General features: G+C 42.2%; 1 protein-coding gene across 18 annotated transcripts in view; it reads left to right on the forward strand.

Moving 5' to 3' along the window:
* Window positions 1-27,192, forward strand: part of MACF1 (microtubule actin crosslinking factor 1) — a 332,059-nt gene that overhangs the window by 182,178 nt on the left and 122,689 nt on the right. For 13 of the 18 annotated variants that reach the window (XM_088835151.1, XM_088835150.1, XM_088835152.1 and 10 more), the window contains 12 exons: window positions 360-529; window positions 5,938-6,116; window positions 6,787-6,925; window positions 7,581-7,774; window positions 9,391-9,553; window positions 10,313-10,396; window positions 13,445-13,552; window positions 13,732-13,830; window positions 15,272-15,424; window positions 15,714-15,802; window positions 18,139-18,274; window positions 21,755-27,127. In XM_088835151.1, coding sequence (XP_088691277.1) covers window positions 360-529; window positions 5,938-6,116; window positions 6,787-6,925; window positions 7,581-7,774; window positions 9,391-9,553; window positions 10,313-10,396; window positions 13,445-13,552; window positions 13,732-13,830; window positions 15,272-15,424; window positions 15,714-15,802; window positions 18,139-18,274; window positions 21,755-27,127 — 6,887 coding nt within the window. The remainder of the gene's footprint in view (window positions 1-359; window positions 530-5,937; window positions 6,117-6,786; window positions 6,926-7,580; window positions 7,775-9,390; window positions 9,554-10,312; window positions 10,397-13,444; window positions 13,553-13,731; window positions 13,831-15,271; window positions 15,425-15,713; window positions 15,803-18,138; window positions 18,275-21,754; window positions 27,128-27,192) is intronic. The other 5 variants (XM_088835161.1, XM_088835162.1, XM_088835163.1 and 2 more) reach the window with 1 other exon arrangement.

Consider the following 27,192-nt stretch of genomic DNA (forward strand, 5'->3'; position numbering starts at 1 on the left):
GTATCATCACCACCTTTTTACCATTTGCATTGCTAGAAAAACTTGAGATAGCGAATAACTCATAGAGATGAATTCTCAAAATCAGATTGTGGAAGAAAAGGCTATATTTTATTCATTATTGCTAATAAACCTATCCCGTTTTCTTGTGGAAAGTATGCATTTGGACCTTAAAGATCAGTATATGATGCAGGGAGTTTGGGAACAGGCAGAAGGTTCCCCATATAAGGCCTTGCTTTCATTCATGGAGCATCAGCTCTGCTAGAACCAGTGGTGCCCTGTCTAAGGGTAAAGCTGTTTTTCTCAGGTTTGCTGATCTCTGTTGTGGTGCTTAATGGTCTTCTGTGCTTGTGCATTCACAGAGGACAAAGAGGAAACTGTGGCCAAGATGTACATTTCAGAGCTGAAGAATATCCGGCTGCGCCTGGAGGAGTGTGAACAGAGGCTAATCCAGCGAATTCAGTCCCCAGCCAGCTCCAGGACTGACAAAGATGCTCGGCAAGACAATGCGTTAAGGATTGCAGAACAAGAGGTAAGCCTTTAAAGCAAGGTGGGTGCTCTAAGGCTGCTCAGTAGAGCTGCTGCTTTCCACTCTGTCCCTTGCATGCATGTTATATTCTGTGACATGGTTACTGTCAGTCATGTGACTCCACAGATAGTATGGAAAGGCTCAGATTCTGCTGTGGGCTCTGATGTACACTTTTCTCTGTGACTTTGAGCAAATTCTTTTTTCTTTTTTGAAGATGTTTTTGATGTGGACCTTTTTTTTCTAAGTCTTTGTTGAATCCATTATAGTATTGCTTCTGTTTGATGTTTTGGTTTTCTGACCATGAGGCATGTGGGATCTTAGCTCCCCAACAAGGGATCCAGCCCACACCCCCCTGCATCATCCTTAGTTTCCTTTCTTAGAAAATGGAGATAGTACGAACTTCCATCCATAGAAGAACTATAGATGGAGATCCGTGACACTGTCCAGGAGGCAGTAATCAAGATTATCACCAAGAAAAAGAAATGCAAAAAGGCAAAATGATTGTCTGAGGAGGCCTTACAAGTAGCTGAGAAAAGAAGAGAAGCTAAAGGCAAAGATATATACCCACTCCAGTGTTCTTGCCTGGAGAATCCCAGGGACGGCGGAGCCTGGTCGGCTGCCGTCTATGGGGTCGCACAGAGTCGGACACGACTGAAGTGACTTAGCAGCAGCAGCATATACCCATTTGAATGCAGAGTTCCAAAGAACAGCAAGGAGAGATAAGAAAGCCTTCCTCAGCAATCAATGCAAAGAAATAGAGGAAAACAATAGACTGGGAAGGACTAGAGATCTCTTCAAGAAAATTAAGATACCAAGGGAACATTTCATGCAAAGATGGGCTCGATAAAGGACAGAAATGGTATGGACCTAACAGAAGCAGATGATATTAAGAAGAGGTGGCAAGAATACACAGAAGAACTATATAAAAAAGATCTTCACGACCCAGATAACCATGATGGTGTGATCACTCACTTAGAGCCAGACATCCTGGAATGTGAAGACAAGTGGGCCTTAGGAAGCATCCCTATAAACAAAGCTAGTGGAAGTGATGGAATTCCATTTGAGCTATTTCAAATCCTGAAAGATGATACTGTGAAAGTGCTGCACTCAGTATGCCAGCAAATCGGGAAAACTCATCCGTGGCCACAGGACTGGAAATGATCAGTTTTCATTCTAATCCCAAAGAAAGGCAATGCCAAAGAATGCTCAAACTACCGCATAATTGCACTCATCTCACATGCTAGCAATGTAATGCTCAAAATTCTCCAAGCCAGCCTTCAATAGTACATGAACCATGAACTTCCAGATGTTCAAGCTGGTTTTAGAAAAGGCAGAGGAACCAGAGATAAAATTGCCAGTATCCGTTGGATCATCAAAAAAGTGAGAGAGTTCCAGAAAAACACCTACTTTTGCTTCATTGACTATGCCAAAGCCTTTGACTGTGGATCACAAGAAACTGTGGAAAGTTCTGAAAGAGATGGGAATACCAGACCACCTGACCTGCCTCCTGAGAAATCTATAGGCAGGTCAAGAAGCAACAGTTAGAACTGGACATGGAATAACAGACTGGTTCCCAATCAGGAAAGGAGTACGTCAAGGCTGTATATTGTCACCCTGCTTATTTAACTTATATGCAGAGTACATCATGTGAAATGCTGGGCTGGATGAAGCACAAGCTGGATTCAAGATTGCCAGGAGAAATAACAATAACCTCAGATATGCAGATGACACCACCCTTATGGCAGAAAGTGAAAAAGAACTAAAGAGCCTCTTGATGAAAGTGAAAGAGGAGAGTGAAAAAGCTGGCTTAAAACTCAATATTCAGAAAGCTAAGGTCATGGCATCTGGTCCCATCACTTCATGGCAAATAGGTGGGGAAGCAATGGAAATAGTGACAGACTTTATTTTGGGGGGCTCCAAAATCACTGCAGATGGTAACTGCAGCTATGAAATTAAAAGACGCTTACTCCTTAGAGGAAAAGCTGTGACCAACCTAGATAGCATATTAAAAAGCAGAGACATTACTTTGCCAACAAACGTCCGTTTAGTCAAAGCTTTGATTTTTCCAGTAGTCATGTATGAATGTGAGAGTTGGACTATAAAGAAAGCTGAGCGCCGAAGAATTGATGCTTTTGAACTATGGTCTTGGAGAAGACTCTTGAGAGTCTCTTGGACCGCATGGAGATCCAACCAGTCCATCCTAAAGGAAATCAGTCCTGAATATTCATTGGAAGGACTGATGCTGAAGCTGAAACTCCAATCTACTTTGGCCACTTGATGCTAAGAACTGACTTATTGGAAAAGACCCTGATGCTGGGAACGATTGAAGGCAGGAGGAGAAGGGGACGACAGAGGATGAGATGGTTGGATGGCATCACCAACGCGATGGACATGAGTTTGAGTGAACTCCGGGAGTTGGTGATGGACAGGGAGGCCTGGCGTGCTGCAGTCCATGGGGTCACAAAGAATCAGGCACGACTGAGCGACTGAACTGAACTGAACTATGTGAGTCACAGAAGTTTTGAAAATTAAGTGATACAGTACATTCTATGAGCCTCCTGGAAAAGTAAAATGCTATGAAAATGTAAGGTGATATTCTTGATGTAAAAGCAGCAAATATTAATTGCTTTATTAAGTTTTAGGGGGCTTGCAAAGAAAGTAAGCCAAAGGTCCCTGCTTTTGGCTTATAGTGTAGTTAAAGAAGAGCAAAAGTTTAAAGTCACAGTTAGAGATTTCAGTATAAGAGATGTCATAAGAGAATACCTAGTGTACCTCCAGATTTCCAAGCAAACATTGCTATATGAATGTAGAGTGTTACTGGAACATTTCTACTTGGGGTGGGACAAGAGAGCTCTGTGAAGAATATTAGATTTGATCTAGGGGCTTAAAGGAGAGAAGGCAATGGCAAGCCACTCCAGTACTCTTGCCTGGAATATCCCATGGATGGAGGAGCCTGGTAGACTGCAGTCCGTGGGGTCGCTAAGGGTCGGACACGACTGAGTGACTTCACTTTCACTTTTCACTTTCACACATTGGAGAAGGAAATGGCAACCCACTCCAGTGTTCTTGCCTAGAGAATCCCAGGGACGGGGGAGCCTGGTGGGCTTCCGTCTATGGGGTCACACAGAGTTGGACACAGCTGAAGTGACTTAGCAGCAGCAGCAGCAGCAGGGGCTTAAAGGAAATGGAAAGGAATGCCTAATGAGGAGGAGTGAGTTTTCTCAACTGTCTCAGTAATTCCTAAGCCTTAAGAGAAGGATGAGAGCCTAGTGTAATTTTCTTTGGTCTAAAAGAGTCTGAGGCTGTGTGAGGCGTGTCATGCTTCATTGCTGTTCTGTCTCTGTTTGCAACCCCATAAACTGCAGCATGCCAGGCTTCCCTACCCTTCACTATCTCCTGGAATTTGCTCAAACTGATGTCCACTGTATTGATGATGCCATCCAACCATCTCATCTTCTGCTGCCCTTCTCCTTTTGCCTTCAGTATTCCCCAGCGTTAGGATCTTTTCCAGTGAGTTAGCTCTTTATATCAGGTGGCCAAAGTATTGGAGCTTCAGTTCAACTTCAGTCCTTCCAGTGATTATTCAGGGTTGATTTCCTTTAGGATTGACTGGTTTGATCTCCCTGCAGTCCAAGGGACTCTCTAGTCTTCTCTAGCACCACAGTTTGAAACCATCAATTCTTCGGCTCTCAGCCTTCTTTATGGTCCAACTCTCACATCTGTACATGACTACCAGAAAAGCTGTAGCTTTGACTCTGTGGATCTGGATCTTTGTCAGCAAACTGATGTCTCTGCGTTTTAATATGCTGTCTAGGTTTGTTATTGCTTTCCTTCCAAGGAGCAAGTCCTTTTAATTTCATGACTGCAGTCACTGTCCACAGTGATTTTGAAGCCCAAGAAAATAAAATCTGCCATTATTTCCACATCTGTTTGCCAGGAATTGTTGGGACCAGGTACCATGATCTTTGTTTTTTGAAGGTTGAGTTTTAAGCCAGCTTTTTCACCCCCACCTCCTCTTTCACCCCCATCAAGAGGCTCTTTATTTCCTCTTCACTTTCTGCCATTAGAAAACCACTCTAGTATTCTTGCCTCTAGAACCCCATAAGCAGTATGAAATGAGTCATGTCAAATAAACCTGTAATTCTCATATTGAAGTTTTTGTTTGTTTTTTTTAATTTTCTATAGTCATTCAAAATCTATTTGTCCCTGCAAACGAGAGCATTCAAAGAAATTCAGGTTAATATTGAGCTCTCCTAAAGGACTTTTCTTTTTAAAAAAAGTTATTTTGAAATAGTTTCAGATATATAGAAAAGTTTTTATTTTCATATAGCCTTCACCTGGATTCCAAAAATGTTACTGTTTTTCTATACTTGCTTTATCATTTTGTTCTGCATATATATGCAAATCATAATAATCTTTTTTTGGAGAGTAACTTCCAAACATGGTGCTTCTTTACCCCTGTATACTTCAAAAAACAAGGATAGTCTCTTACATAACCACGGGACAGTGATTAAAATCAGGAAATGAACACTGATCTTGAATATAGTACTGTTATCTAAGACCTTAATTGAAATTTCTTTAGTTGACCTATAAATGCCTTTTTTTGTTTTTTTTTTTTTGGAGTTCACCACGTGGCTTGCAGGATCTTAGTTCCCTGACCCGGGATGCAGTCTGTACTCCGGGCAATGGACATGCAGAGTCCTAACCACCAGACCACCAGGGAACACCCATAATTGCCCTTTTTGTAGCGCCTTCTACCTCAACAATTCCTGCTTCTCTTGCTTTTACCAGCCCCAACCCTAGAATCAGTGTCTCTCCAAGGAGTCTTGCTTTCTTTAGGTCCCTTCATTTAGGAACCAGGATCGGGTACTGAGTGTGCTCAGTTTTATTGGGGTGTCTACTCTAGGCCTGCTCAGCAGATAGAGCATACACATGACCACAGATATTCGTATATATCTCTTTCCATCCTGTTCCAAACCAATACCTCAGGGCTTATTCTAACCTCTCTTTTCTTCCATATTTGTAACTCCCTTCCCCAAGACTGAAAACCCTCCTTTGCATTATCCATAATGTAAATTTACTTATTGCTCAATTCTAACATATACAGATCATGGTTTCAGTACTGCTCACTCATAGTATTACAAAAAGCAAACCTACTGTCTAGAGTTTAATGTAATTCTTTCTGTCTTTATACTGAAGGTATGTCTGTAGTCAAGTCTGCGTTCAGAATTTATTTGTTTGTATTCTTTGCCCTGGTCTGCCTTCATTGCTGTTGCCTGGTTTATTCCATCATTCTCCTATATATGACATTTGGTCTGTTTCTGATGTTTTGCTGTTCTAAACAAGGACTTCTTGCTAACTTCTTGGTTCATTTCTGTCTCTGTGTTTTTTGTGTGTCTTGTTCCTGATAGCATACCCAAGAGGATCTGCAGCAGTTGAGGGCAGACTTGAATGCTGTTTCCATGAAATGCAACAGCTTTCTCCATCAGTCCCCATCTGGTTCCAGTGTCCCAGCTCTGCGCTCAGAACTCAATCTGCTGGTGGAGAAAATGGACCATGTGTATGGTCTCTCCACTGTCTATTTAAACAAGTGAGTGAGTGAGAATTTTGGTCAAGAGGGCAATATTTTCCTTTCGGATGGGGAAAAAAAAATACCTGGAATGTTTCATGATCAATTCAGGGAGATTACAGGTCTTGAAGAGTTTGTAGTCATAAAAAGAGACCTTGGCTTTAGTTCCAAATAACATGGAGTGGGTTCATTTGGGCTGCAATGAACAAATGCTGGGAATATAAAAGGGGAGTTGATTTGCAGTTTTATGACTTATTTTGAATCTCATTTCTGTTTGATTAGATACTTCTTTTTAAAACAGAAAAAGGGACACTAAAGAAAGAAAAATTTTTATCTAAGCTGAGTATTAGGCTTTGAGGGTCTTCCCTCCACCCACACATCCCTACCTATGACCTTGAGATCTTGGAGTCTTCATGGTTTTAAGTGGGTTTCTGTCCTCAAGCCTATTTTCTTATGAGACCCCCACCATATGCACACATGTGCGTGTGTGTCCCAGTGTCCCTCAAACTATATTTTAATTGGCTTAAATTGGCAGTACATATACTATGCTTGTTTTTATGAAACCCTGTCATCATTCAGTAATGATGAAGTTGATTTTGATAGCTACAATTGGTGTATCTTGGTAGTACTCCAGGTCTGAAGCCCAGCTCTTAAAATACATGTATTAATGGAAGTGATTTTATCCTCACAGGCTGAAGACAATCGATGTTATAGTGCGTAGCATCCAGGATGCTGAACTCTTAGTCAAAGGTTATGAAATCAAGCTGAGTCAAGAAGAAGCAGTACCAGCAGATCTCTTAGCCCTGGAGTCCCATCGGTCTGCATTACGGGTTGGTTTTTCCTAGTTCCTAGTTTGACTTAACATACTCATTGCTTGGGATTGGCAGAGAAATGCAGTTTTGGATGGCATGCCACTGATTAAAGTTTGCATTCAAATTAGGCAGAATATTATATTTAATGTCTTTTTATGTGGGTCCAAAGAAGAGAGGATCGAGACATATATGTATCCACAAAAGGGAGATAAAGGACCATGCTTTTCTGTTTACCTTTTCCCTTTTCTCCCCAGTAAAGTCATAGTTTAATTGGATACAATCAATGGTTATGCTGTAAGTTTGTAAATCGCTTAGCTCTTACCTCCTTTGATGCTCACAAGCACCTCTGTGAGGTGGCTAAAGGAGGGGTTTTTACCTCTATGTACAGAGAGAGTACCAAGATTCAGATTGGCTAAGTGGCTTGTCATGGTTTCATAGCTTATAAGTGGTGGAGTCAGGTTTCAAACACTTGTTCTTGCACTTTTCTCTGCTGGCTGCCTCGTGTGCCTGAGGACGGTGGGGGCATTTCTGCCTCAAAGACTGTAGAGTCTGGCCTTGAATCACAGATGTAGCACGGAGCCAGCTGCAGACGGTGAACTTGTTTTGTTCCTTAGTCTGAGTCCGTTTTATCGTGGAATATATTTAACCTGTTGCTCTGCTTGTGCTTTTATAGCACTGGCTTAGTGATGCAAAGGACAAGAATTCAGTGTTTTCAGTCCTGGATGAGGAAATTGGCAAGGCCAAGGTGGTGGCAGAGCAGCTGAGCCGTCTGACCCCAGAGCGAAACCTGGATTTGGAGCGCTGTCAGGAGAAAGGTTCCCAGCTACAGGACCGTTGGCACCGGGTCATTGCCCAGCTTGAGACCCGGTGAGTGACAGCCCCACCCTTTTCTTCTCTAGGGTTCAGAAACTAGGTTTTAAATGAAAATAGAGTTATTTCTGTGTATGCTTATTTAAAGGCAGAGATTGGTCAGAATGTTCTCCAGAATGTGTACTGTCACTTAATTTCACACTGTCACTTAATTTCTACCCCGTTCTGACTGATTCCTGCCTTTAAATAAGCATACACTCACTGACCAGGGAACACCTGCGTCCCCTGCAGTGGTAGCACGGATCCTTAACCACTGGACCACCAGAGAATTCCTTAGCTTTGATACTTAATAGGAGTCATTACTCATAGTGGGGCTCTGCAGAATTTCTTGCTTCCTTTTCATTTGCTAATTTAGTGTTTTTATGTGTTACTTGAGGTTCTGCTTTTGATGACTGATTTGAATAGGGAAGACAGGAAACCACCTATCTAGGCCAGGCTATTTAGGAAAATATATAGGGAGAGGGGTGATAGAGACTCATGTAAGTTTGGATTAATTCTCTATAATTGAATTATTATCCCAGGGCTAGTTAGACTAACAAAAGTGGTATAAGAAGCTGTTACTGGAATTAACAGTAACTACTATTTTTCACCCACTCTACCCCTACTTTTCTCCCCAAGAAACCACAGTGAGTCATAAATCATGCCTGTACACTCTGACAGGTCCTCTAGTGTACAGGCAGTACTGCCTTTTTGGTAACCCCAGTAATCCTTGGCAACATAGGTGAAAAAATTGACAAGGATTATCACAGGATGCCAGGCTTCAAAGCAGTTTCCAGGTCAGTAGGGCATGCCTGATTTCTACTTACTTCTCACCCATAGAGTATGGGTACATGCATAGCTCCCACTCAGTGTTGCATTGCTGTTCCCTTAAAGTAAAGATGTATTCATTCCTCTGTGATCAAGCTCAGCTGGAGGCATGGCTGGGCTAAAGAGGGAATTGCCGTGTTTAGTTAGTTGTGTTTATACCAAGATATCTGATAGCAGTTTCCCTTTGCTTTCTCAGCCAATCTGAGCTAGAAAGCGACTTCACTTTTACTTTTCACTTTCACACATTGGAGAAGGAAATGGCAACCCACTCCAGTGTTCTTGCCTGGAGAATCCCAGGGAAGGGGAAGCCTGGTGGGCTTCCGTCTATGGGGTCACACAGAGTCGGACACGACTGAAGTGACTTAGCAACAAGCAACAACAACTATTTTTCACCCACTCTACCCCTACTTTTCTCCCCAAGAAACCACAGTGAGTCATAAATCATGCCTGTACACTCTGACAGGTCCTCTAGTGTACAGGCAGTACTGCCTTTTTGGTAACCCCAGTAATCCTTGGCAACATAGGTGAAAAAATTGACAAGGATTATCACAGGATGCCAGGCTTCAAAGCAGTTTCCAGGTCAATAGGGCATGCCTGATTTCTACTTACTTCTCACCCATAGAGTATGGGTACATGCATAGCTCCCACTCAGTGTTGCATTGCTGTTCCCTTAAAGTAAAGATGTATTCATTCCTCTGTGATCAAGCTCAGCTGGAGGCATGGCTGGGCTAAAGAGGGAATTGCCGTGTTTACTTAGTTGTGTTTATACCAAGATATCTGATAGCAGTTTCCCTTTGCTTTCTCAGCCAATCTGAGCTAGAAAGTATCCAGGAAGTCCTGGGAGATTACCGAGCCTGCCATGGAACTCTCATCAAATGGATTGAGGAAACCACTGCCCAGCAGGAAATGATGAAGCCAGGCCAGGCTGAGGACAGCAGAGTACTCTCTGAGCAGCTCAGCCAGCAGACGGTGGGTGTGGCCATGGCCCAGTGGAAGTCACAAGGGGAAGCAACTAGCAGTTAACTTCCGCCCAAATATCAAGACATTCTGAGCCTCTTCTGAAAAGGGCTCAAGCAGAATGGTCACTGGATACTGGTTTTGCATTAGGGCCTTCCAAGATTGGAAGGCCCCTTCCAATCCTGAGTTCCCATGAGTATATATGGAAAGCACTAAGTGGTCAATATTGCATTTTGTGTTGCTAGGATTAGAATATAGGAAATGAAAACCCAGGGAAACTATGAGCTGAAGAAAATTATTTCATTCAAAGCTGTTTTTATATGTTTGTATTTTGAGGGTTGTTTGTTTTTTTTTTTTTGGCTCCCTTACTTGAGCCAATTACTTAATCTCTTAGTATTCTGCTTTCCTCAGCAGTAAAATGCATATAGTCCATTATTTGTTCAACTGCTCTCATAAGGTTTTTGTCCTTAGGATTAAATGAAATGATACATGTAAATTACTTAGAACAGGATTTTCAAAGTATTGACAGCCAGAGTAGCAGCTTCAGCATCACTTGGGAACATGTTAGAAATGAGAGTTCTCAGACTCGAACCCAAATCTATGGAGTCAGAAACTCTGGAGGTGGGACCCAGCAGTCTATTTTATCCAGTGCTCTAGGTGATTCTGACACAGCTAAGGTTTGAAAACCACTGTCTTAGAACATAATAAATGCTCACCTGTTTCAGTGATGATAATGACAATGATAAAAGGTTGTGATGTTTTGGTTCCTAGGAGCTGTTCTCAGAAATTGAGAGAAATCAGACGAAACTGGACCAGTGTCAAAAATTTTCCCAGCAGTACTCCACCATTGTAAAGGTAATGCTGCCTGTCCTAAAAATAGCGTAAGCAGTCTCCAGCTTGAGGATCTGTGTGTTACTGGAGGTTTCGTTTTTGGCCAAGCAAGCAGATCTCTTCTGCTCCATCTTTAAGTTAATACAGGTGTATGTTTGTCATGGCACATTTTTGGGGATGCTCAGAGAGGTACCAGACAAGAGCTGAGTTTCGAGGAGTCTCCATTTGACTCCTGAATGGGTGAATGACAGGCCTCTTAAACATGGCACGTGAAAAACAGAACGTTTGCATTTTCTTCTCAACACACTTCTCACTGTCTTGCATATCTCAGGAAATAGTGTCATCATTTTCCTTACTGCCGAGGCAAAAAAAACCCAAAGTGTCGTTCTTCATTCTTCTCTTCACCTTAAACTTTAGTTTAATAGCGGTCTGGGCACTAGTTGGGTCCATCTTGCCATGCTTCCCAGATCCGACTACGCCTCACCGCCCCTCCCACCCGCCGTTCCCAGGTTCACATCTAAGTGAAGAACCTTCTGGAGCTGCTCCAGTGCTCTGAGCTGCTCTCTTGCTTCTGCTTCTGCCCACTCAGGCTCTTTTCCCACACAGTAGCCAGGCTCACTTTGTAAGAATGTACCACATGTCATGGAACCTCAGACACTGTTGATTATGAGCCACGTTACTTTATACACTGCCTGAAAGGGGGAAACTCCACCAATTATACAAATGCCAAGTGAGACATTTTCCAATTTTAGCGATACTAAAATGTGAGGGAAATGTGTACCTTGCCATAGCTGAAACATGATAGATTGGATCCTGTCACTGCTCGGTACTGTCTCATGATTTCTTGTCATACTCATACTGAAATTCTAAATTCTCTTATAGTTTATCAGGCTATGCAAGATCTGGCTCCCTACTCCCTATTTCTCTGATAAGGTCTTTAAAGAAAACTGACCTGAGATTCTTCTATATTGATTTGTTTATCATATGCCTTCCCACCAGAATGGAAGTGCCAGGGGAACAAAGTTTTTTCTGACTTGTTCCCCACTGTGTGTGTAGCACTCAGAACAATGACAGGAACATAGTAGGTGCTCAGCAAATAGTTTTTTAATGCATACATTTCTTTAGTTAATAACAGGAGACTTGGTATCACAAAGAATTGAGTTCAAATCCTAGCTTTGCCATTTTCCATGCTTAAGACTTTGAGCAAACATTTACCCCTTAGAGTTTCTGTTGCTATGTCTGCAAAATTGTGAATAGTAGCTGCCTCACTGAGTGATTGCAAAGATTAAATGGGATAATTTATACATAGGACAGTGCCTCAAAATTAAAATACATTCAGTAAATGGTAGCACACGCTTTTCTTTAAATTAGTATTTGGTTGTTACTACTACTATGCTAAGTTGCTTCTATCGTGTCCGACTCTTTGTGACCCCATAGACAGTAGCCCACCAGGCTCCTCTGTCCATGGGATTCTCCAGGCAAGAATACTGGAGTGGGTTGCCATGCACTTCTCCAGGGCATCTTCCTGACCCAGGGATCAAACCTGTGTCTCCTGTAGCTTCTGCATTGCAGGCAGATTCTTTACCACTGAGCCACTGGTGAAGCCTTTTTTTTTTTTCCTTCAATAGACTGTTTGAGTACTCATTCAGTATTTTCCTTCTGCCTAGAATTTTCAAAGTTGACAACAGAAATCAGGACATGCCAGGCAAAAGGAACTTCGTAATTAAAGGCACAGAGGAATAAAATACAATGATTATATGAGGAAATAGCAAATTCTAGCTATCCTGTTATAGCTAGAAATTATACATGAGAAACAGTGATTATGAAACCTGAGAGAGGAGATTGGGATCAACCCATGAAAGGCCTTGTTCAGTTCCTTTGTCTTTACCGTCTGTTCTTGTTCCTCAAAATGTGGTCTTTGAACCAGGAGCATTGGCATCACTTGGGAACTAGTCAGAAATGCATAAGCTGCATTTTAACAAGATCCCCAGGTGAATGTTGATATTTGAGGAGATCTGCTCTAAGTCACGGAGAAGGCAATGGCAAGCCACTCCAGTACTCTTGCCTAGAAAATCCCATGGATGGAGGAGCCTGGTAGGCTGCGGTCCATGGGGTCGCTAAGGGTCGTACACGACTGAGCGACTTCACTTTCACTTTTCACTTTCCACTTTCACACATTGGAGAAGGAAATAACAACCCACTCCAGTGTTCTTGCCTGGAGAATCCCAGGAACAGGGGAGCCTGGTGGGCTTCCGTCTATGGGGTCACACAGAGTCGGACACGACTGAAGTGACTTAGCAGCAGCAGCAGCAGCTCTAAGTCAGTGAAAACTTTCAAACAGGGAAATGAAGTGGTTATCTTTTCGACTTTAGAAAAGTTATTCCAGTAGTATGATGGAAAATAAATTGGAGGTGAGAGTCTAAGAAGGAGAATAGGAGGCTGTTGCAGCATCATGTGAGCCATGAAGAGGGCCTGGACCAGGGCAGCAGTCTAAAATTGCAGAGGAAGTGATACAATAGCATGGCGACATGAGAAGAGCATTGGTTTAGGGATGGATGGAAGACTGATTCCAGTCCTGACTGTGTTGCTCACCCGCTGAGTTAATTAGGGAGACTCACTTCCTATCTCTGGGCCTCAGTCACCCCGTGTGTGAGATGAAGGATGCAGTCAGCCCTCAACAAATTGCCAGCTCCGGAGTCTGCAGACCTGACCCACAGGCTCACTCCAGCTTGCCTGCTTATTTTATATGGCCCATGAGAAAAGGCTATTAAAAAATAATAATAATACCTCATAACACATGAAAATTATATGAACTTCAGCTCGCAGTGTCTCTAAGTTACGTTTTATCATACCCAGTCACACTCTTTCTTTTAGTTACTGTCTACGGCTGCTTTCACTTGCAGTGGCGGAAGTGAGTATTTGGTATGGCCTTTTCAGAAAGTTTGCTAACCTCTGTTCTGAAGGATCATCAAAATGCTAAAGGATCATCACCGTGGAAATGATGCGATGCTCCTGCATGATGTGTGTGAGCCCTAAGCCCATGTAAATGCCGTTCCGTGTCTTCCTCCCCAGGACTATGAATTACAACTGATGACATACAAGGCCTTTGTGGAATCGCAGCAGAAATCCCCGGGCAAGCGCCGTCGCATGCTCTCCTCTTCAGATGCCATCACGCAAGAGGTGAAAAGAGGGGTGGGGAAGGATGTATACACTGTCCTCAAGGAAGGACTCGCTTGTCGGGGCCTTATGATTTTGATTACTGTTGAGTGTGTGACTTCATGAAACTTCCTCTTTTTGTCAGCTATTTAAATTGACTTTTCTGGCTGATAACTTATCTAAATTGTTTTTTTGAATCATAGTTCATGGACTTAAGGACTCGCTACACAGCATTGGTGACCTTAACAACTCAGCATGTGAAATACATCAGTGATGCGCTCCGGCGGCTGGAGGAGGAGGAGGTGAGGACAGCTGGTTCTAGATCATCTTGAGAGTAGAATAAAAAATCCTGTACCTTATCTGTCAAGATTTAAAATGCACACACAGCTGACGTCTATTGTTCACAGTACTTGAGTTCCACGAAGTTGCTGTGTGCACTGCACCAGCAAATTAGAGAATTCTTGTACCCATGGGAACACAGGGTTAGGTTCCTGCCAACTTTTGGTCAGTGGATAACATACAACCTGGTTTTATGTGTGTTTTTGTTTAAAAGCACTTTACCTAATGCCTGTGTGCTAAGTCGCTTCAGTCGTGTCTAACTCTGCGACCCCGTGGACTGTAGCCCACCAGGCTCCTCTGTCCATGGGATTCTCCAGGCAAGAATACTGGAGTGGGTTGCCATGAACTTCTCCAGGACATTACTTAATATTTCTGGCTGATTCACTAACACTGAACTCATATCTAAGAGAAGCATAGCTCACACCTGAACAAATGTTATTAAAGCACATTTTCTCTCTAAGGCACATAACAACCTTTTAGTGAATAATGAGGACTGTCTGTCTTGTGTCCAACACACCCACTTCCAGGTTTTGTTATTATAGAAACATTATAAGCATGAAGGAAGAGCTGTGAAGAAAGATCCTTAATAAAGCATAATTTGTTAAAGGGAAATATTGGAGATATCCAAATTCCATATGATAGAATGCTATGAAACTGTTAAAAATAATGAAATAGATTTAAATGAACTGACATAGAAAGATACTTATAATACATTATTTGACGAAAAAAAGTTTGAATTCTGTGTATAATTAACGATTTCAGGAAAAACAAAGAGTGTGTACCACAGAGGTACAAAATGAGCATAAAAAGAAGTTTAAAAATATTCTGTACCAAATTCCTGGGGAAATGAGGTGAAAGGGACATATATTATGCATTTCAGATTGTTTGAATTTGTTGTAATGAGTATGCAGTCTTTCTGTAATTATAAAAATCTGTGTTTTTGCAAAATAAGTTTACATGTATTCAACAACTCTTACAAAAGAAATGCTCTGGGAAACATTAACCTGTACCAACTTTTGCCTACATAAATTGGCCAAAGATTTTCTTTCTGCCAGTACATACCTCATTTAATCTCTGTAGATGTCCATCTCTTTACTTGAAAATCTAAGAACTATGAAAATAAGATGCTATATGTGAAGGGCTTCTTAAAATTAGTGACTGCACATCCCATAGGAAAATAGCATGCTTTTCTAAGAAAAGTGCCAACCTAGGTGTAATGAACTTAGCTATTAGTGTCACACAGGCCCCATTGAACAGTGCTGTGGGTGGGACAAATTATGTTTAACTTGGGGTTATTGGAGCTACTGATTGAGGTAACTTTCATGTGTTTATTTTAGGAACTCTGAATCAGGCCTGTCTAGTAAGACATTGACCAAGATACTGATTTTCTATTTCCTCTTCTAGAAAGTGGTAGAGGAGGAAAAACAGGAGCATGTGGAGAAGGTTAAAGAACTTTTGGGCTGGGTATCTATCCTAGCAAAGAATACACAAAGCAAAGCTACCTCACCCCAGACCAAAGAATCAACAGACATTGAAAAGGCTATTTTAGAACAACAGGTGAGTGGAAGGTCCCTCTATCAGAGATTACTCATTAGGTGGGATAATGTAAGGTGCATATGGGCCACCCAGGAATGATTATTATCTCAGTAAATGTTAGCTTCCAGGACTTAAAGAAACTGAAGAAGTCATCATATCTGTGTTTCTGCTTTCTAAGTCACTCTAGATAGTGGTAATGAAGATCTTACCTAAGCTAGGTTTTTCCCCTAGGATTTTATTTTATTTTAAATGACTTTTGATTCTTCAATTTCTTGGGCTCTGAAGTTTTCTCTTTTCTTCTGCTACATAGGTTCTGGCAGAGGAGCTGACAGCCAAGAGGGAGCAAGTCTCTGAGGCCATTAAAACCTCACAGATCTTCTTGGCCAAGCACGGTCATAAGTGAGTCATAAGCGAGATACTGTGGCACATCTAGAGGACTGGGTCTTACTGACTAAAACTCGGGGTCTTGATGAGAACTCAGGCTGGAGAAGTCAAGGTGGCAGGAGTCAGATTATGAGGAACTTTGTAGTTCATGCTGAATTTGCATTTTATGTGTCAGCTATGAGGAGGACTTTTGAACCTGATCAGTCTGTTCATAAAGGTTTCTAGAACAGTTTCATAGAGAATGGATAGACATGAGGCAAGAGTAGAGGCCTCAGCGACCGGTGAAGAGGCTGTTCTGGCAGTACAGGCAAGAAATGATGAGGTGGGGAAGAGACAAAGATTCAAAAAATATTAAGGATGATGAACTTACAGGGCTTTGTGACAAATGAAAATGATCAGATGTAACTCCCAGGTTTCTGGCTTGGACCACTGGACTTTTGGTGATGCTGCTAAGCAAGTTAGGGAATACAGGAGAGGGTGTGGCTTGAGGGGTAAGAAGGCCACTTTAGTTTCAGATATTATGAATCTGAACAGCACACAGGACATCAGAGGATAAACCTCTAATATGTATTCGGAAGTCCCTGATACATTATTTAGGCCTCAAGTGGTTCCACTAAAGTTGTCCAGTGGCAGCTATATGTGTAAATTTAGAATTTATGAGAGAAATTTGAAGTGATAGAGATTAGCATAGTAAAAACCATCACTGGATTATCTTAACAAGGGTTTAAGGGCTTCTCAGTCTAAAAAGGAGCCTTAGAGGAGTAAGAGGAAATTAGGAGTGAAACCTCAGAGCCCAAGGGAGAACAGAATTCCAAAAAGAAGGAAATGGTCAAAAGTCAAGTAAAGGTAAGACATGGCTATTAACTTTGGCATGTTGGAAGTTTTTGGTGACTCTGGTGAAAAGTTGGGGAATGATGTTAGATTTAGAGGAATGGGGAGCTCGTGAGGCGAGGAAGATAGTGGTAGTGAAATTAGACTACTCTTCCGAGGAGCTTGTTGTGGGAGAGGAGAGAAATAATAGAGCAAATCCTCACAGTAGAATTTAAGATCAAGAGAGAGTTGGTTTTTTTTTTTCTTAAAAGATCGAAGGGACTTAACTGTGTTTATGGACTGCTGAGTCTCAAGGACCAAAAGGGAGAGAAAATTGCTATCGTGGGCGAGGGGCTGCAGAGATGTCGAAGAGGATACAATTCATCTGTGGGTAGAAAGTACAGACTTAAGTAGGAGTTGAGGCAGCTTTTCCTCGGAGGTCTGGGGAAGAGGAGATTAGGGAAGGTATAGATACAGGACTATCTATACGCCAGAAGTAAAGTCAGAAATTAAGAGAATTAGTGCCCAGTGGTCTGTATTTTCTCTTTGAAATAGGTAAAGAGGTTGTTTGCTGGAAGTTAGAGTGGGCGCCAAGAGGATTGTCAGGAAGCATTGAAATCTGGTAGTGGTTGGACCAGGAGGACTTCTACATGATTTTGGAATGCCCCCACTAGATAGACTTGGTCTGCATGTGGGATCAGAGAAGTTGAAGGGTTTGATTGATCTGGGGCTAGAGTCCTGTTAGTGAGGAGAGAGTGCAACGATAACAGTGAGGGGTTGATCGAGAAGGTGGACTGTGTGGGCTTTAATGAGAAGAAAAGATAATGGATTAAGAGAAATGGAGCAGTCAAGGAAGGTTTGGGAAATCTCGGTAAATCGACAGGTAGTTTTAAGGTGAATCATAAGATTCAGTCTCAGAAACACAATGTATTGATAGAATGAGAAAAGGAACTTGCAGAATTCACCAGATTAAAGAAAAAGATCTGAAGAAAATCTGGTAAATACTAAAGTTTGGGAAAGTTGGATAGTTAGGTAATGAGTAAATGAGTTTGTTGTATTCTCTTTTGTCTCTTTAAGATATTTCATTTTTAAAAGAGAAGAGATATAAGAGTAAAGGAAGAAAGCTAGCCAGGTAGGATTATAATCAGAAGTTATAATCAGATAGTAGTAGATTCTTGAAGTTTAAAATGTCAGAAGTGGAATAATTTTAGAGGATGGCAGCATCTAAGTATGGTTGAGGCTGAAGTGGCCTGGAGGCCATTTGAATTGGGAAGTTTGCTGGACTACAGGATATAGAGTGTTAGGTAATTGGTGGCATGAGCACTGACATCAGCAAGAATCATGACTCAGTCTGAGACAGACAGGAAATCTATGAACTAGATGCCAAAGTGTTCAGTGAGTGTGGGAGACTGACCAGATGATCCATCACAAACAGTGACAAAGAAGAATACTATCCAAGGTGGAGACGTCATTTTGAAACAATAGAGGAGAATTGGGGAAAAGGTCTTTCTCTAAAAGAGCTTTAATGCTTCATCTTCTAGGCTCTCAGAAAAAGAGAAAGAACAGATATCTGAGCAATTGAATGCCCTCAGTAAGACTTACCATGACCTTTGTGAAGGTTCAGCAAACCAGCTTCAGCAACTCCAGAGCCAGCTGGCCCAACAGACACAACAAAAGGTACTTTGAGTTTTTCTCTCCAGGTGTTGGAAAGGTACCTTGGGAACAGTATGACTGCAGCTTTGCTGATTGAGATTCATGATCACTAGCTTTCCATGACCAGTGTGACTTAATTGTTAACCTCACTATAGCAGCCATTTGTCTCGTGTTTCTTTACTGGGGTTCCACGATGTGTTGGTCAGTCAGAATCACTAGAAGGTACATATGGCTAATCCTTTAGACCTGCTTCACCATTGTGTCATCCTGCATTTTGTGGCAGACCACAGTAAAGGAGAACCTGAACTTTGTGTCGTATCTGATCAGAAGGCAACATGGTTACTCTGTGGTGTTGTCACTCAAAAGACAGCAGGGAGTTCTGAATGTTGGGAAGTAAAGGCCGTGGACCTCTTCCCCCCGTGCTTTTATTTTCCCATCTACTAAATAAATGAGAAATGTCAGTCTCCAAAACAAAGTGGTGGATTAGCTGCACTGACTGAGACGCTGGTTCCCCTTATCCATAGTCACCCCATCATGTGACATCTTTACCAGTTACCACCATGTTCATTGCCTGGACCACATGGAAGTTGTTACGTTCCTGCTGGTTGTCCTGAGTTCTTCCTGGATACTTGTGTGTATATGTAAACTTACCATATTATATACATGTGTCTCTGGGACATATATGTGTGTTTGCCTGCTTATTCCCTATGTTGTGAAGCAATGGCCAAATTCTGTGAGGCGATTTAAGCTCCTGTGGCAATCAGATTTGGTGTAGCTAATGCGCAAAATGATTTTTAGACAAAATATTTTTAGACTCTGATCCTGAAATTTGTATAGCAGGAGCTGGAGTCGTAAAGGCCACAGTGTAGAACCGGCTGTGATTTATTTGAGAGCAGAATTCCAAAATGAACGTGCTGGTTTAGCACTCTGTTTGTGAGGTAACCCGCTTCTAATGGCTTACTGCTTCACCATATACGGGAGTACGTGAAGAGTTTTAACACAGTTGCTTGCTGAGAACGTCCGGTTCTCATTCTGAAGGGTTAAGAAGGGGAGCGAGGGAGAGGGGACGTCCAGCTGCCGAGCACCACATTGAGCATGATGTGTCCCTGTTACCGTGCGTGCGTTTCGTGTGAAGTATCGTTCCGATTAACTGACATCCTTGCTTACAAGTTTAACTAACCCTTTGGAGTTGAAGCACAAATGCACAAAGGGAAAAGAGGACGACCTGTTTGGGGTTCTTTTTTGCAAAAAACAAACAGTCGCATGCTGGACGCTAACACCAAGCTTACACTGTGTGTGCGATACGGCTGAGCTGCTCCATAAGGCTCTCTCTCTTATCTGCCCAAGGCACACCCTGCAACTCTGGTAAGTAGAGCCTTTTATGTTTTCTTTCCTCTTCTTCCTCTATCATCTTCTGCTTGTGTAGGTCAGAATGCTTGTGTTTGATGGGGCCGAAACGAATTTCTCTGGATCATTTCCCAGCTCAGTGATTCTTGCCTGTCCTCCATTATGAGGCTGTTAGAAGGAGCAGTCGTTTCTCTTTGGCTAGACTCTGGACCTGTTTTCAATACAAGCATGTCCGAGAGTCCATGAACTCACAGAAGAAATTAGGCACATCTCAGTCTCTTTGTCACATTATCTGCTTCTGACTAGCCTTTATATGAATTTTGTAAATGGAATTTTTCATATATTTCAGAATCACATACCACAATGGGATTTTCCCTTCAGTCCCTGCAGACAAGATAGCTAGTAGATTCACATAACATAGGTTTACCTTATGCAAGTTAAACTCAACATCCTGGGTCAAAAAACAAAGGGAGGATGAAGAATAACACATAATATTTTAAATAGTGTGAAGAATTCTCAGTTATTCCATTATTTGAACAAACATAGTAAGATGAAGATGCAGTCCAGATCTGGTTCCTCATTTGCTATCTATTCTCTATCTCTGATAGTATGCAGCTAATCCAGCTCGAAATTCTCAGGGCATATTCTTAAAATCTGGGCAAAGTAGGTTAATGATTTTAAGAATTTCCTTACTGTTTATCAGTTTATTCATCAAATGTTTCTTGAACTGCTGGTACTAGTCCTAGACATCCAGTGGGCAAAGCACCTGCTTTTATGGAGCTTGCTTCTCACCGAGACAGAAATGAAGTACATCGTATGGGAGACAAGGAAGTGACTGACAGTCGCTTCAGTAAAGTCTTCCATGGATAAGACTTAAATAAGGACAAATAAGTAATACTGATCAAAGAGGGACAGATATAAGCATGTATGGAAGATGAAGATGCTGAACACTAACACGAGGAAGTAGAAAGTTGGAGAGTGATAAAAGTGATGTGTTCTGAGTGGCAAAACACTTGAATGATTTAACTTCTGAGTAACACTCTGCCTTGAAAGGCTTCAAAATAGGAATTCTTCAGAAACTGTTTTGAGGCTTGTTTATAAGGATGGTTTTGACAGTGTATAAGGCTTGCCTTATTCTGTGTCCTTAGTACTGAACTCCTTTGTAAGATGGAACTCTACTGTGCTTTTACTCTTCCTGCTCCCCTGGGTCTGACTGGCGAGAAAGTGTAGTAGGTTGAAATTGAGAGTCAGTCCTTGGTTTGATTCTGGAACTCGTTTTGTGACCTTGGACAAGTTAACCTAATCTCTGTGTACCTCATTTTCTTATCTGCAAACTAAAAATTAATTGCCTTCATAGGATTGTTGTGAGGATTAAATGTCACTGCTCAATAAATACATTAAGTGCCCAGTAAACAGTAGCCATCATTGTGATGACTGTATTACCTGTTCTAGCCTGGACTAGAGGAAAATTTATTAGTGGTTTCAGAGTCAAGGGACCCTAGTCTGCTCCTTCCTTGACTTGCTGCTTCCAATTCCTAGAGCTAATTTAAACTCAGAGCTGTTGCCATGACAGATGCTAGCATTGGCCACCAAAAATGTGACCACCCTAGTTGCTCAACACCTGCCTGAGTAATATACACAGGGCCATCTACTGAGCTGCACAGCTGTTGTGGGGCTCTTGGACTGCTTATATCTCTCTTCTGACCCCGTGGACCAATCCTGCTGAACTCATCAGCAGGGAAGTGCTACTTCAAGAGTCTTCTGCATGGATTGCAACCCTGAGAAGTTGTTATGTGAGGTTGAATTCTCACTTTGGGGGAACTGGTATGTCTGTAAGAGCCTTTTTGGTGATTTAGTCTTAGAAATAGCTGTCTCCTCACTTTTATTGCTTGCTACTTTGTAGAGCTTGTCACTCAGATATGCTTAATGCTACCATCCCTTGGGTACTCTGTAGACTTCTATGTTAAGCATTCTATAGATTAGAAAAAATCTTTAGTATTAACATTGCCAGGCTTCAGGATGTTTCCTACACGTTGGGGCTCATCCCAGGCTGGGTTTTTCTTGTGGTCAGAATTTAATATACTGTAGTTCTTTGAATGACTCCTTTCAACAATTGTGCTTCTCTGATTCAGTGTTCTTGTTCGTTTTTTCTTGTAGGGCTGCAGAGCAGTGGCTGGGGTGATTGACCTAGGCACAGTGGAGATATTTCCCATCTTCAGAGCAATGCAAAAGGGCCTCATTGACCAAGACACAGGCCTGGTGCTCCTGGAATCCCAGGTTATCCTGTCTGGCCTCATTGCCCCTGAGACCTGTGAAAAGCTGTCTTTGGAGGAGGGCCTAGCCAGAAACCTCATTAATCCCCAGATGTACCAGCAGCTCCAAGAGCTACAGGATGCCCTGTCCTTAATCAGCAGGCTCACTGAAAACAAAGGCCCTTTTTCTGTGGCAGAAGCAATTGAAAAGAAAATAATCAGTGAGAAAGTTGGACTGAAAATCTTAGAAGCTCACCTGGCAACTGGAGGTTTCAGTCTCCCCAATGTTGAGAACTGTATTAACCTAGAGGAGGCTTTTCACCAAGGCCTCATTTCTGCATGGCTTCACTCAGGGTTAGAGTCCCACCTGAGATCATCCAAGAACTTGATAGACCCAAACACAGCTGAGAAAATAGATTTACTGGATCTGATGCAGAGATGTATTGTCCACCAGGAATCAGGATTGAAATTGCTGCCTGTCAAGCAGTTGGCAGGGGGAATGGTGAGCTTGAAATCAGGCCGGAAGGTTAGCATTTTCCGTGCTGTTCAGGAAGGACTGATAGATAGGCAGGTTACTGTCCGGCTGCTGGAAGCTCAGCTTTTTGCTGGAGGCATAGTAGATCCAAGAACAGGACACAGACTTACAGTGGGAGAGGCTGTGAGACATAACTTGATTGACCAAGATATGGCCTGTGCTCTCCTCATAAGGCAGCTTCAGACAGGGGGGATCATAGATACTGTCACTGGGCGTAGGCTGACAGTGGATGAAGCAGTGAGCCATGATCTGGTAACTGCTAAGATTGCCCTTGTGATTCTGGAGTCCCTTTGGTCATTCATGGGGTTACTATGGCCTGAGTCTGGAGAGATTCTCCCAATCACAGATGCCCTGGAACAAGGTATTGTGTCTACAGAACTAGCTCATAAAATCCTTAGTGACCGACAGCATATTAAAGCCGTATTTCTACCAACAACGACAGAGATTTGGTCCTGGGAAAAAGCAATAGAAAATGGTATGTTAGACAGAAGTCTTGCTAATAACTTGAAATCAGTTTGCATCCCTGATGTGATGCCGCACATGCAATTAGCAGACTCTTTAGAACGAGGCAAGTTGAGCACAAATCCTGGAGCAGCAGGTGTGCTGTGTAGCACAGGCCAAAGCGAGGGTGCCACAAGCCATAATGAGAAGCTGCTGTTTCAGCTGATGACTCACAGCTATATTAACGTGAGGGATGGGCAGAGGCTGCTGCTGTTGGACAACGAGCTGGTGGAGGCACTAACAGCAAGAGGTTATCAAACAGGTCCTCCCGAAGTGTTTGGAAGTAGGCGTCAGAGGCTGGAGGCTGCTGAGAAAGTACAAGAAGCAGTGAATGTGAAAATGGCGGAAACTTCCTGCGATGAGCTGACTGTAAGGTCACATGAGTTCCAATTTTCTTCTCAAAGCAAAGAAGATGCCGATCAGGTGAATTTCACTGAAGCAAAAGGCAAAAAAATCATTGTAGAAACAGAAGGCTCTTCTATAGAGAACCCCCGAATGCACCTGTTTGTAGGGCAACAAAAAGTGGGAAACCCAAATGTTGATACTTTGAAGGTCACAGATAAAGTCAAATCAGAGTTTAAAAGACAGTTCTTTGGTACCAAAAAGGAAGAACAAACAGAAGTATCTACCAGAGAAAATGTCAATAGAGAATTTCTCCTTACAGTACCTCCTGAGAAACCAGAAGATGTGACTGTGGTGGAGGACAAAAACCTGCTTTCTGTTGAGTCACTAAAGGAAGAATGGCAGATTCTCAGAAAGACTTCCTTGATGTGTCAGAAAGAGCAAGCAAACACACTTGAAACTGAGTATACTCTAGATGAAACTGGAAGACCTCTCATAAAACCCCAAAGCAAAAAGTCACAATTTCAGGTCAAGAAAACTCTAGCTTTAGAATCAGAACTCAGATCTGAAAAGGATAAGAATATTCATTCTCTGGACAAGAAGAAAGCATTAAGTAAGTCACCTTCGGGTAGGGGTGACCATCAACAAAGTCCAGAAAGTCACATCATGGCAGGTGGTAGCAGGATGATAACAGACAAGGAAGCTGATGGCAGTGAAACTTCCCTGCCATGCAGTACTGCTTCTGAATTGCTTGAAGAGGCTACCTTGAATACACTAGCTGCACAATTAGTAGAGGGCGGTATCCTTCATGAACAGACAGGCCAAAAGCTCTTACTAAGTGAAGCAATAGCCCGAGGCCTTGTGCCCAGTCACACTGCCATGAAACTTATGGGGAAGATGAACATGTTTCGGGGATTCTTTGACTCTCAGACCTGCGAGTCTTTGACAGTTGAAGAAGTCATTGGTGAAGGTCTGATGGATGAGAAGTTGTTGCGCAATGTCCTCATGGCAGACAAAGCTATAAGTGGTGTCTTAGACCCTCATACCCACACACTGTGCTCTGTGAAGGAAGCAGTTGCCATTGGACTTCTTGACACACAAACAGCCACCAGAATTTTAGAGGGGCAGGTGGTGACTGGTGGAATCATTGACCTGAAACGAGGCAAAAAGGTTTCAGTAACTTTAGCCTCAAGTCTTGGCTTGGTGGACAGTGCTGACCAGCCAGAGCTTATAAATCTGGAGAAAGCTTCCAAAGGCAGAGATGCTGAAAACACAGTTAGGGAGAGATTAATTAGCTTACAAATGGAAACAACTGGAATTATGGACCCTGACAGCAAAGCCCCTTTAACAATCATGCAGTCCATTGACAGAGGGATTTTGGAGAGAGAGGAGGCCATTCAGTTGTTGACAAAGCAGGTGGTAGACGGAGGTATCATTCACCATATATCTGGAATGAGACTTTCTGTTGATAATGCCTGTAAGCATGGCATCGTTGATGAAGACTTAGCCAAGGAACTCAGAAAAGTTGAGACCTTAAGCCTCCGTCAGTTCTCTCATCCTGAAACAAAGGAAACTATTTCCTTCTCTGAGGCCATGAAATTAGATCTTATAACGCCAGACTTGAAGAGAGAAATCCAAGAAATTCAGGCCTTCACTGGAAGCTTTGTAGATCTCATTTCTGGCCAGCAGTTGACCCTGGCAGAAGCTGAAAAGGAAGGACGATTAACTAATAAAGCAACACTGTCTTCAGAAATGATGAATGGGATTATAGATCCTGAGAGTTACAGAATTGTTCCCTATTCAGAATTAGTAAAAAAGTGTAAAATTGATATTGAATCTGGGCAGAGATATCTAGAAGTAATTCCCTTTTCAGACATTAAAGACGGAACGAGTGACAAAGTACTTACGTTGTCTCAAGCAATTAAGCTTGGAAAAGTAGACTTTGCAGCTACACTGAAGGTTCTGGAAGCCCAGGCAAATGCTGGGGGAATCATAGACCCTGCCACAGGAAAAAGATTGACATTGGCATCAGCTTTGGAACAGAAATTAGTAGATGAAAACATGGTCAGAATTATTGCATCTCGTCAGGTGTGGGATGGAGGAATTATTGACATATTCAGTAATCAGAGAGTGACTTTAAAGGAAGCTATTGAGAAAAGACTTATCAGTCCTGAACTGGCAACTATAATCCAAGTAGATACATTTAAGTCGAGTGATCACCAGGCTCACGTTGAAAAGCAAGATGGAATTGAAGTATGTGAAATAAAGAAGCCATTTATAAGAAAGGAAATGTTAATTGCTCATAGTCAGCCTGCTGAAATGAGTTGTGGTAAAGGAGAAAGCGAGAAATTATTTCAAATTGAAAATCAGTCTGCACAAAAAAACATTAAAGTGAGAGTTTCTAATGGGGAGGAGGCAAAAAAGAGCAGGGAAATTTCATTAAAGGGATTGGAATGCGATGACCAAAATAAGAGATCTTCTCCAGATGCTAAGGAATCTTTGAGTGTCATAATTCCTAGTGATGGTAAAGGTAAATCACTGGGCCAAGATTCAGAGACATATCTTCAATCAGAAATTTGTGATTTTAACCCCAAAGAAGTGGCTTATACAACCATGGAAAAAATTACAAATGAAGAGCAAGAAATAATAGTACAAACAGAAATTATTTCTCATATGAAACAGCCTGTATCAGGTCTAGATTCTGAAGAAGTAAGGGAAAACCAAGGAGGAATTATTTCAGAAGTGCAAGAGTCAAATCATGAAACTTTAGACAAATTGCTAATTCAGCAGGTTATACAGAAACCAGTAAAAACCACAGAGAAGGGTAAGAGAGGGAAGCAGATTGTAGAAGAAAGTGTCAAGACCCGCACCCCAGCAGTTCTTTCAGAAGAAAAGCTGGATCAGGAAACTGCCATTAGTGGTGACCATGACTCCAATATAGAGAATCAGTGTATGGAGATAGCTGCACGTGAAAACGGGAGAGAAACTGACAAGGGTCTGGGCTTTTCTGTTGTTGGCGAAACTGAAGACTCTTCTTCCCAAATGACACCCGAAGGAATTTCTGTAAGAAATCAAGAAGCTTTAACCTTATTGAACTCTAATCAAGTCAGTGAATCTCAACAAATTATTGTTGGGATCCAGAGTGAACTACTCTCCTCTTTGGTCCCAAGGCCTGAAGGATTGCACTACCAGGAACCGGTTGGAGGAGTCCAAGTTGCAGACACATCCCCAATTTTCACAACAGACAAGTTTTTCCAAGGAACCACCAGACAGGAGACCAATTATCATCAAGATTCTTGTGTTACTTTTAAGATTAGGCAAATCAAAGATCTGACTTTCTTATCCAATGAATATAAAGAAAAATCATACCAAGAAGTACCTTTTGACTCAACAAGCACTGTTAAATTGGAAGAAATTAGAGCAGGCTCCAAAGAAGCCAGTTATCTGGAATTCTCGAACAGAAAGGACCTTCACCCTCAGGACAACAAAAGTGATCATAAACATGGCAGAATTCTTGAGTCTAAAATAGTGACAAGTCAGGAAATACCTGGCGAGGAATCTCTACGAATGTCAAACCTTATAGTTACAGGTGCAGAAGTAGGGTCCTTTGAAGGCATAGTGACTCAGAGAGTTCCCAGAGTCTCGGTGTCCTTTCTCCCAGAGAAACTGTCCAGAGAGGTGTCTCAAAAAGAGAGTACAGGACAGCAGGATGCCACCGTTAGTCCTATTCCAGACACCAGTGAAGAGGAGATGGTGCCCCCAATATCATGCCCCACAATGAAGATGGATGAGAAGACACCACAGGAGAAGCTCAGAGAGAGCCCTGGCAGCGAACAGACTCCCTTGATGACTGTACCAGGGGCGGCGAGTGCGAACCCAGAGCCCTTCAGAGCTACTAAAGTAAGCTACCCAGTGGCGTATTTATGTGTGTGTGTGTGTGTGTGTGTGTACTTGCTATGGCTGAT

Source organism: Moschus berezovskii, chromosome 4 (assembly GCF_049115385.1).
Source record: "Moschus berezovskii isolate FMDL1 chromosome 4, NW_MosBer_1.0, whole genome shotgun sequence".
Taxonomy (NCBI): domain Eukaryota; kingdom Metazoa; phylum Chordata; class Mammalia; order Artiodactyla; family Moschidae; genus Moschus; species Moschus berezovskii.